Below are 12,030 nucleotides of genomic sequence, written 5' to 3'. Positions count from 1 at the left end.
TGTGTTTAGACTACATGTTAGGAAGGACTAGCAGCAGGTGCGAGCCCTTCCTCCCCAGTGATACATATATCTTCATGCAAAACTGCCATGGAAGAGGCCATATGCACTTTGAGAAAGAGTTGAGCATTTTCTTCATTGCTGAAGCATTGCAGAAAAAAAGGTTATAATGAACTGAAATTACCCAACCAAAGAAGACAAGCTGGCAGGATGATTTAACACAGCCCTTTATGGGATGTAAGAAATCAATTTGGTACTGCTTTTTGAAAATAATATGACATTAACTGAGCACCGAGTGACTGAAAGCTGAGGAGCCTCAGAGTCCTTGCCTGTCTCGGGAGTTTCTGTACTTGCCAACAAGTCACTTAGAACCTAGGGGCTTTGATTTGCACATCTCAAAGGAGAACGGGTGATATATTTCAGTAAAGGCACAAACAGTGTGTGCTGATTACATGTATCTCCACCTAAAATCCATACTGGAAGAAGGCGATCTCTCTCCAGAGAAATATGAAGACATTTCCTAGCACTGGCGTAAATTAAAGAAACGCTGCTTGCTCATTGTCTTACAATTGGAGCAGCTTCCTTGTGGGAATCTGGCATTCCTCCCCTGCTGGTTGTAAATATCACTTCCTCTCTGTCTGCCAAGGGTCCTGTGTTGGACCGTCTTCTTGACTCAAATCATATTGTTATCTCTCTCTGTAAGATGCATAGTTCTGAGGGTTATAGAAATCATTGCTGTCATCTGTTAAGCATTTAGTTTTCCCTAGTTTTCCTGCATTTGTTCCCTTCTCACTACATATTAGACAGCTGAATCTCTGTGGTTTTATCTTTGTTTATTTTCGTTTGTGCTTTTTCTTAGACCCAATCAAACCAGGAGACAAAGATAGAGCCATCATATGGTATTATTTATTCTGTTGTAGCTTGTCAGAAAGAAATTTAATAAAAACGTACAGTGTTGCAGCAGAGATCATCTTCCAAATTAATTTCATGTGTTTTACTTTGTGCTTTTTAATAGATACATATATACAATATAATAATGTAATATATAATATATAACATAATATATTTAATATATGTTATATTATATAATATAATATTTTTATTATATATTTATATATATGCATTTCAATATTTTCCATTTTATCTGAATTCAACTAAACATTCTAATTAAAAATCTTACAGGTATTGATCTGGCAGATTAAGTTATCATTTTTTAAATAATGAATCCAAAAAGCAAAAAATAATCAGGAAAAAAAATGAGTATTGCAAATAGAAATGTTCAATTTTCTGTGTTTACAAATATTCATGACGTTAATTCTAGCTAATGCACCTGGGAACCTGTGCTTTGGGGAATAAGGGTGGTGGTGAGGCCACCAGAGGCTGTGTGCCTAAACTGAAGGGAGATTCCCAGTGGACCCCACTGGCTTGGTTTCTTTGAGCAGGAATGTCTAAGCAAACACCTGCATACTGAGACTCCTGTCAGCATCAAGAAGGGGAAGTCTAGGAGGGATCTGCTCTCTAGATGGCTGGGCGAGAAGGCAGCACAGGCTGTAAGGCACTCCTGGGATCAGCAAAGCCATGCAAACAATGTCTTACAAGGGGACACATTCCTCATGAGGGTGAGAGAAAAGTCACTTGAACCACTGTTTCAGCTTTCCTCTGCCTTGCATTCTGAGAGTTGCTGAGGTGGCAATGGTCACATGATTATAGAGTATAGCCAGGGATATGCTTGTTCTGGGCTTCTACACCTCCCTGACACCTCAAATTCCACAGAAGTCTCATGTACCTGAAGCCCCAGGTCCCCATTTTGAATGATTGATCTGTCCAGGTTTTCCATCCCACACCTTCTGTCCTGACACTGGCTCCATCCAACCCTGTCTACCCTCACTGTTCTCTCTCAGGCTGCTGCCATCTTGCCCCAGACTAACTGGAAGCAGTGGGGCCCTAATTTCATAAGCAGAATGGATACTTAATGAGTCCAGCTGTCAAGTAAATAACAGTGATCTGTTTATTTATGTGTGTGTTTATTCAGTTTATATAATGACACAGTTATAATTTCTATCCTGTATTTTGATTATTGCCAACTAAGTACTTGGCTGTTGGCATACAGTTCTTGGAATCTCACAATGATAATTCAAGTGAGGTATCATTATTGCCATTTTAAATCAGATAAAATAATGGTTAAATAATTTGAATAAAAGTTCATACAGCCAGTAGATGGAAGTATTGAGCTGTGTATACCTATACCTCAGTACTGCATGTATGTGATATACATAAAGCTACATGTACACATACATGCAGACGTATGTCATCGATGGGTGATCTAGCTATGATTTAGCTGAAATCTCAGGAAAAGAGCTGTGGTTGCGAATTATGGGTTAAGGAACCATTAATTAAGCTTTAGTAGAGTTAGATAAGTACCTGCATGGAATTGGGTGGTCTAAACACCTAAATGAAATTAAGCTTAATTTTGGAAGTTTTTACAGGACATCCTGTGTTACTTGTGACAATGGTAACAAAGAGAAAAATGGGGGAGGGGATATTGGAAAATTATAAAATGGTATTGAAATAGCTTTATAATCACTGAACTTACAAATTAGAGTGATTTGTTGTTCATCATATGTAAAGAGTATTTTCATTAATACATTTTTCTAATTGGGAAAAAAGGCCCCCATTGGTAAAACTCTGCCTAACTGCATTTATGCTTCGCAAATCCTGATCGTCTTTAGGCTCAATACATGTGGGATGTGTTTGTTTATTCATTATCGGTATTGACTGAAGTTCTGCCAAAAACAAACTAGTCAAAAAGGAACAGCAAGAATAAAGAAAGGTGCAATGGTACTAGCCACCATTTGTTGTGCTCTTACAAGGTGCCAGTCCCTTTGATGCCAGTTTTGCAGAGTACGTCTTCAGTGCTCTGAGTAGTCATGCAGGATGGCAGAGCATGTCACAGGCCAATGGTTCAGTCCAGAGCAGTGCTGCAGGCTACAGGGGCTCCGTCCCCAGTTATGCCAACTCTGCTTTTAGCAAGCATTTTGCTAAGTGTTATTCTGTTTACAAGGGATTGTTTTCATGGATTTTGATGCTCGTGACAATAATTTCATAAACTTGAAACATTAGAGTTCTTTCATGCCTTTCCCATCTATTCTCACTGATTCCAGGGCAGCAATCCCCAGATCACGCCATTTGAGAATACTACATTCCCCTGTGAGTGCTTTGGGCATTCGGGTAGGAAGTATAGATTAGGAGACTTCCTTCAGATGGCCACTCTGGGATTTTACACAGCCAGACGCATCTCTGATGCTTGTTGCTCTGTATTCTTGTCCCTCCCAGGTGCTCATATCGAGAGTCTCCTATGGGTACAGTCATCATTCTCTGAGATGTAGCACTATTCTGATGTCATGATGGCTAACCTTCTTCATTTGTCTGACAGATGTGGCATAATAGTCTATAATCTGTACTTCAGTGTTTTAAAAATATGAGAGAAGTCAGCTTCTCCATCCACATATTTATAGACATGCTCAGTTAGAACCATGGTTCTTTCTGTTCCGAATGAGTCAGCAGAAAAGCTTCTATTCATCTGTAGCTCTGATAGTAATGATGTATAAATAATATCTTCCTAATATCCATCATAGAGAAGACATCAATGCCCAATTTATGGCTTGTTCAATTCCTGCAAGAATAATACATACTAGTTTGCAGTGAATTGCATTTTAACAAGAGACAAGGGTCAAATACTAGGAGACAGTGTGCATCTTGTGATTCTGTCTGACAATGCTGGGGTCCTCTTCTTCCACATCTGTGTCTATAAACACAAAAGATACTTGGCTGCCTGTTTGATCAGTATCTTGGTGTGTCTGTAGCGTCTGGGAAAGGAAAAGCATGCTAGATGAATTTCACAAGACCTGCTCTCCAAGAAATGGAGCCTCCTAACGTAGCAGCTGGTCACGCAGTCAGAGACCCATCATCATCCCAAGGTTCACTGTAGGGCAGCAGGCTGTGTTTCCAAATGGACTCAGTTCCCATGCCAGACGACCTGCAGTGCAGGAAACTGGAGAGCAACAGATCCTGCAGGCTCAACACAGGTTCTGTTTTCTCAAGTAAGAAAGAAAGGTGCGTCTGAGCCCTTCTATTGGTGCATCACCGTCATTCAGGCTTGCAAATGCTAGGGGAGGCCTTCTGTGGAGGGAAGCTGTGGGCCGACACGCTTACCTTTCCCATGGGAAAACGACACGAGACAGAGTGGACCGTGTACTAGAAGAGCACCTAATGGCCAGTCATAGATGTTCCTTTAAACCTGCAGTTCTGGGACTGCTTACACGCTCCCAGAGATGTTCTCGTTCATGAAGCCCTTGAACAGCTGGCCTCTTCTTCACACTGTTCCTCTTCCTTTTTCACCCATAATGTTCCTGAGAGCTGTTTCCTCCAGCCCCTTAACCATCTCTTCTAGACCATTCTAAACCATCCTTGCTTGTGCCCAAGTAAATCTACTTAGCACCATCAGTTGAAGGTTATAGCTCTTCATAAAAGAGCACTGACCAGAAATCTAATCATATTATAGTGTTTGTGTATATGTGTGTGTGTGTTTATACACTATGTGTGTAGCGTATGTGCACACATCTATGGAGGCACACAGGTTTGTATTTGAGCATGTGGAGGCCATGGAAATAATTTGTTATGTCTTACTCTCAGGCCTCCACCTTAGTGTTTGAAACAGGGCCTATTACTGAACCTGCAACTCAACATTTTGTTTAGGAAGGCTGGGCAGCAAGCTCCTGGGACCCACTTGCCCCTTCTCGCAAATGCACACACAGCCACATCTGGCTGTTTCTTGCATGCTTAGGATTTGAACTCAGGTCTTCTTTCTTGTATAGCAAGCGTTCTTACCCACTGAGCTATCTCCTCTGCCCCCAATACAGTTTTGAAGAACTGAAAGAATAATATGTTTTGTTTTTTTCCCAGGGTTTCTTTTTCACTGCCTTATAACTGCCAATGAGAGTGCAGGATCTGAGGTTTGCCATCCTGATTCCGGGCTTCCTCAGTTCTCTCCCAAGCCCCGATGCTGCTTTGTGATCTTGGCTGAGTTGTTAAACATTTTAGCGTCCTTCACTATGAAGCAGCATCCTAACACATCTGCATCTCTGTGGTGTCTGGTCCTTGTGGGTCCAGTGGCACAGAGACAGCTTAGCTCAAGGACTTGTTCCTTAGAGTGCAGCTATTCTTACTAGAAACTCAAAGGGAAGACTTTGTGCTTGTTCTCCTACTCGATAGTTCTTCTGTACAGAGATACATAGCACATGCTCTCACACATTACACCCCTATAAATGGCAGAAGACACTATCTGTGAGGGGATTTGATAAATCTTGGGGAATTCTACCTCTCTCTTTCCAGTTGAGTACTCTTAACATTAGCCATAGGCAGAACACCTGCTCTAGTGCTGTCTGCATTTTGTCCAGTTCATTGGTTAATATTCATTTTATTTGTAATTGTGTATAATTGTGTGTGGATGTACACATGTGAGCGCATTGGTAATGGAGTCCAGAGGAGCGTAATGAGTCCCCTTGACTTCCACATAGTTGTGAGCTTCTTGGTGAGGCTCCTGGGGGTCTAATGTGGATCCTCTGGAAGAGCAGAGTGCACTTTTAACGACTAGACAGTAGTATCTCCATCCGTATCTCCTCCAGTTCACACAGTGTTTACTGTTGTTATTGATGGTGGTGGTGGTGGTGGTGGCAGTGGCGCTGGCGGCAGCGGCGATTGTGGTAGTGGTAGAGGTGGTGGTAGTCATGGAAGTAATGACAGAGATGGTGGTGATTCTCATTGTCAAGGTGATGGCAGCAGCGATGGGCGATTTTGCTTGTTTTGGGTATAGCTCTCAGGTTCTAATCTGACCATTTGAACCTGGGTACAGGCTACACTCTGAAATGAATTAAAAGCCTTTTCTGTGAACCTCCGCATACCGGTGACTCTGGAAACACTTACTATAGCTTTGTCATTGGTCCCTGTCTTTCATTTGGGTGTCTGTTTCTGCAATAATTCTCTACTCGAGATTCTTAGTTGCCATCACTTAAAAATCCCTAACTATTTTATTTGTGTTGTATGCAGACTCTTGACTTCATGAGTGTCTTTCCAGGATTCTAATGTGTGCACTAACTGTGTACACATCTCTCATGCATGTCATGTGCTTCAGTGCAGTTCATCTTGTTTATTTCTCATGTATCTCTTTCAGGTTAAAAAGCAGCAGTGACCTAGAAAACAAATACACGGTGGCGTAGAAATTAAAATCATTTCTTGTCAAGATTTTCTATGCATCCTTTGTCTTACATTATTAGCATAAGAGCACTAGAAAAAGCTAAAGAGAAAAGCAGAATAGATAGGTTGTTATATTTATTTATTTTAAAAATGTAGTCATATTAAGACTTTTTTGGTGAGAGAAAGAGATGATTGGAAATTGGTGACAGTTTTGCTGGACATGCTAAAAGTAGGGTCAGCATTGATGTTATGTCCTGACTGTCCCAGCTCCTAGATGAGCTGCTTTGTGTCCTATTAACTTCAAGGGCTTATCTTGCTGGCAGGGCTGTTCTCAGCCATCCTGTCAATAGAAGGCAAACTGAAGCAATCAATCAGACGTTGTCAAGCACAAGGCCAGGTGAATTGCCCCACCACAAAGCAACTGTCCAGGAAAGGGAATCCTTGTATATATAGCTGCTGTCTTTCTAGTAATTCTGAACATCAAAGGTTATTGCCATAGTTATCCTAATTAAACCATAAAATTCTGATGTCTACTCGATGGCTTAAGCTGCCTTGAAACTAAATGAAGGAATGAGAGGTGGAACTGGTTGCTGGAGTTTTTCAAGAAAAGAACTAGGGCATGTAAGTGTGTGAAAACCCCAACGGCTCCATCATTAGGCTCAGCTTCAAATTAAGGCGATGCTACTTTAAACACTTTGCGTAGAATTCTAATCCCCCAAGTCCCAATAAGCTCGACGGTTAAATAAAGGCTTCACCTTCGTTTTAGCATATCCTATATTTCAGCTGATTGTGAGACCGTAGCTCTCCCAGACTCTGTTTCAACACTCATTTCCTCTCTGTCGATTCCCTTGGTGACCTAGAAATCAGAAAACAAGGCTTGATTGTCACAGTTGCAGGGTCACCATAGTAACAGCGGATGCGAAAACTAATTCAGGGTATCAACTTTGCAGTATAAGTTTTTGATTCAGTTTTTGCCATTAAAGGTATCTTTTTTAGGACCTTGGTGAAAGCATATCAATTATGTCCAGTGTGCATGAGTTTCATTGTTATACACTATTAGAGCCCGCTGTTCCCCAATGCATTCAGTCCTTCCTCAGAAAGAAAACTTCCTCTTTCTGAAGCTTAGCATTGTCAAACACTAGAACACGTACAGATCTGTGAGCCTATGTTCTCACTTACTTTGTTTCGATTTTCAAATGTTTTGTGTCGTTTCTTTGAGATCATCATACAATTGGACCATTCCCCCTTTCTCTTTCCTTCCAGCAAACTCTCCCCTTTATCCCTCCTTGCTCTCTTTCAAGTCCATGGCCTCTTTTGTCATTAGTGTTGTTGCCTGCATCTGTGCATATGTACAAGCATTTATTCCCAAATGCATGAGCTTTTCATGGAACTATTGCCTTGTGGACTTGAGCGTAGATCTAGCAGGGTGATTGAGGATAGAGTCACACTGTTGATCTTTTATTATGACACAACCATACACAACCATGCATTTCCTTGTAGCATTTATTCTGTAGCATTCTGCTTGCAGAATCTCTCATTTTCCTCTTATTTCTTGTAAGGATTAGTTTTTGTCAAACAGAACCATCTTTCCTTTGAAGAAAACATTATCAGATAAGACTTCAAGAAAGGAAAGGCATCTAATGTTAATGTTTTCTTCTTTCCTCTCGTTTCCAGAACCAAACTTTGTGTCTTCCTACGACATTGGCAACTTCACCTACTTCTTCTTTCGAGAAAATGCCGTGGAGCATGACTGTGGGAAGACCGTGTTCTCCAGGGCTGCCCGGGTCTGCAAGAACGATATCGGAGGGCGATTCCTCCTAGAGGACACCTGGACCACCTTCATGAAGGCTCGCCTCAACTGCTCCCGGCCCGGTGAGGTGCCCTTCTACTACAACGAGCTGCAGGGCACCTTCTTCCTGCCAGAGCTGGACCTGATCTATGGCATCTTCACCACCAACGTGTACGTAGCTGTAGTTGAAGTGCTCTCTCTCTCTCTTTCTCTCTCTCTCGTCTCTTCTCTTCTCTTCTCTTCTTTTCTCTTCCTCTTTTCCTGAATGATCCTTTTGTTCTTTGACCTCTGAGAGTTTAAAGTTTCCTTAGAGAAAGTTTTTCTTATTTTCCCGGGCTAAGAGCCAAAGAACGACAAAAAGAGTCTTTTCAGTATGAATTAAATGTTAGGTAAAGATACATGCTTTGCAGGATGTGCTTCAGGAAAGCTAATTCAAAATATTTTTTTACTTGTCCTCAGGAAAATGTAGTATCAAATTATTGTATTATAAATCGCTCCTTCCTCATTGTGTGTTCTAAACACCTTCTGAAGTGCAGGTACATATCAGATAAGATTTTTGGTTTTTTTCCATAGGAAAGTCATGCATTTTTGCATAATAAAAACAGCACTGTCTGAAAGTCTGAGCTTCACAGTCACGTCATTCTTGCCTGGACCTCTGCATTGCTTGAAATGCAGCTGCGATTTTCCCCTCAGAGAACCTTGTGTTTCTCTTGGAAAGATGCTCCTAACCACAACAACAGACACTATTCGGAAAGCTTAGGAAATTTCCAGAGCTCTCATTCAGTCAGTCTTTCCTGGGTGGAGTGTCTCCTGCCGCTGCATCGACTTTCCCCTCCTTAGCTGTTCTACTGTGAGAAGACCTCACAAGACTATGACTTGCCTGTCAGGGAACTAGGGATCATGGAGAACTCTAGGATGTGCTCCTCTATTAGCTGTGAGGTGTGGTTCAGGTTTCAGATTGGAGCTCCAGCCCAGAGATCCAGCAATTGAGACAAAGGTCAAGTAAGCCAAAGGAAAGGATTCAAAGTAGATGTGCAGAAAGATTCCTCGTAAGTGGAATGTTGACCCATTTCTCTGACGTTATTCCTGGTTCGCTATTGATAGCCAACTTGTATTCTTGGGAAACCTTATTTCTGCCCAAGCTAGACAATGGGCTTCCCTGTGATGTTTTCTCTGTTGCCTCTGTATTTTTCCTTTAACATTTATGTGTGTGTATATGTATTGTGAAAAGTGTGTATACGCGCATGCGTATATATTCACAATGTGTGGGTACACATATGTTACAGTGTGTGTGTGTGTGTGTGTGTGTGTGTGTGTGAGGCTGGATCCAAAGTTGATGTTGGATAGCTTCTTCCATTGCTCTCCTCTATTTGTTGCTGCAGGGTCTCACACTGAACTTAGAACTCGCTAATCCTGGGCATTCCAGCTAGCCGGTCTGTCCCAGTGATTCCAGTCTCTGCCTTCCAAGTGCTGGAATTAGAGGTGGCCACCATGGCAGCCTAGCCTTCCGTGGGCTCCAGGGTTCTAGTCTCCAGGCCTCACACTTGGGCAGCAAGTGCTTTATCCACCAAACCATCTCTCTAGTCTCTCCTTTGCCTCCATCACTTTGGTATCAGAAAGCCTGCCTACAAATGCCATTCCTGAAGAATCCCTTACACCACAGCCTCCTGCTTCCTCTTTGTCTGCTCTCACCACCGCTGGTGAGTGTTCATGCTCACTGGATTTAAACCTGCACGGCATGGTCTTTGTTCAGAATGAAGTTAGGAAACTGTGTAGTATAGATTGCTTGCCACCACCCCCTTCACGGTGGCCATGCCTGTTGGAGATCTGCTTTTCAACCCCAGAGGTCATTTTCACTACTTGAAGATTTTCTTTTTCATAAAAAAATCAATTTATGGGTTCTAAAGTTGATTTGCTTCCCAAAACCTTGTTTAAGGACTAGTGCTGGCTGCACAAGATGAATGTCCGGGTGCTCCGCTGACATCAATCTCACACACAATGGGAGCTTGGCTTGCTTAGCTGTCCATTCGATGGCTCTGGGCCAGAAACAACAGCAGCGAGAGCTCCCATTTCCAAAGTTCTCTAACTCCTATGTTTGAGCCACTCCAAGGGGAGTCCATTTAGAAAGATGGGAAAGTGCCTCAACTGCCCTTCAGGATGGCAAGCGTTCTCTATGTGAGAAGCCATCCAGCGTCAAGTTCTCTCCAGACAGACAGGAACTCGGGAGACTTTCAAGTTCTACTCTCCCCAAGTCAATGAGGAGAAGGAGAAAAGCCACAGAATGAATAAATCTACATTAAGCACCCACTTCTTTTTCATCTCCTGCAGTGGAAGCATCTGGGCTCCACATGGGACTCTTCTCTGTGCTGGACGCCCAGGAAAACTTTCGTCTTTTATGAGGTGTTCCTTAGTACCATATGCTTCTTCTCTCAAAGAGCTGAAATCCAGATTTTTGCTGCAAAGCAGCCAGGATGCTGCTCCCCACCCGTGGCCAGGTGTCAGGACCTCACTGAGCAGGCTTCCTTTTTTGTACATGGACATGTCTTTTACCCTGAAGATTCCAAGACTGTTCTGTGTGTCTGTAGGGTGGTTTCCTTCCCCTCTTCATTATTTGCCAGTTGAGCAAGCACAAGTTGGATATGAGGTTCTGGAGGTCCTGTGATTTTTCTCTATGATGTAAGGAAAACACTTACTTAATTCTGACAAAATATTGGCTCGGAGCATTAATATGGAAAATACATCCACACCCCTCATTTAGTCTGCATTTCCCTTTGAGACCCGTAGCTCAGCTTGGAATGCAGATTTGAGAAAGAAGCTTTGCCATCCCCGTCTTAGTCAAAGGGCACTGACCTTTTAGAGCCTTCTGCCCACAGCTCTCTTGTAGAACCTGAATTCTAAATTAAGGCTTCAAAATTTTATGACAGTGCTCTTTTAATTTTTTCCTTGCTGACCCTTTAGATTTACAATCCCTTCTGAATAATAAATAAGATGAATCTGACAGTCATTCCTTGCAAAACACATTCGGTTTATTATTTTTTTAAAGAATGACAAACACAGATATCTGTAGCTTTGCTAGGAAGAAAAGTTTGATCAGCTGCCACCTAAGTAACAGGATAAATAGGTGAAAGAGGAGCCATGCAAGGAAAATGGCTGTCTCTGCCCACAGGAAGACAAAACTCCCCCCAAACCAGAATTTAAAATTCAGGGAGCTTTTCAAAATCCCTTGCTCCTCCTGCTGTAGTTGAGTGAATTTGGTCCCCAGCCGGCAGGGTCATATCTGTTACTTCCCCTCATTTCATTCTCTGAATATTTGCTTCCACATGAAGAAAGCACAAAGCAGGCCCAGGCATTACCCTGGCTCTGTCTTCATGTTATAGGAAAGTCTTGAACTTGGAACAGCTACAGGTGAATGCCATCCCTGTGATCAGTGGAGGCCAGCTGTCACTGTGGGCTCTGACCAGCCTGTTCCTTCTCCTTTCTCAATCTCCAGGAACAGCATCGCTGCCTCTGCCGTGTGTGTCTTCAACCTGAGTGCCATCTCGCAGGCCTTCAATGGACCTTTCAAGTACCAGGAGAACTCTCGCTCAGCCTGGCTGCCTTATCCCAACCCCAACCCCAATTTTCAGGTAATCTCAGAGGAGAGGGCATCCTGAGTATCCTCCAGTAAGGGAGCAGAAACACAACATAGCCTAGCGAGCCTGGGCAATTAAACCTTGGCTGCATGCACCCTGCAGCTGCAGTCTCCTGGCCCCTGGGGGACAGCACCTCCCTCCCTAGGCTTAGCTAATGTCAATAGAACACAGCCTTTTGTGGGCTATGGCGCCTAGACAAGGAAAGGGGGCCTTTTGTGAGCTGTGATGACTGATGGTTAACTGAAAAAGGCCAGTCTTCTTCAATGGGCTAGGAATCCAGGCTTCAATTACTGTTAATGATTATGTGCTGTGTCCCCCAAATCTCTGGTCTCTAATGAATGATGTCCCAAAGAATAGGGC

The 12,030-nt window shown here is 42.7% G+C and overlaps 1 protein-coding gene across 1 annotated transcript in view; it reads left to right on the top strand.

Annotated features, from left to right (window-relative positions):
• Sema5a (semaphorin 5A) overlaps positions 1-12,030 on the top strand; it is a 332,682-nt gene that overhangs the window by 199,013 nt on the left and 121,639 nt on the right. Inside the window, exons 8-9 of the mRNA XM_038324344.1 lie at positions 7,924-8,209; positions 11,529-11,664. Coding sequence (XP_038180272.1) covers positions 7,924-8,209; positions 11,529-11,664 — 422 coding nt within the window. The remainder of the gene's footprint in view (positions 1-7,923; positions 8,210-11,528; positions 11,665-12,030) is intronic.

Source organism: Arvicola amphibius, chromosome 3, assembly GCF_903992535.2.
Source record: "Arvicola amphibius chromosome 3, mArvAmp1.2, whole genome shotgun sequence".
Lineage (NCBI taxonomy): Eukaryota > Metazoa > Chordata > Mammalia > Rodentia > Cricetidae > Arvicola > Arvicola amphibius.
The sequence above is the reverse complement of the archived record's forward strand: the minus strand, read 5'-3'. Positions and strand labels throughout refer to the sequence as shown.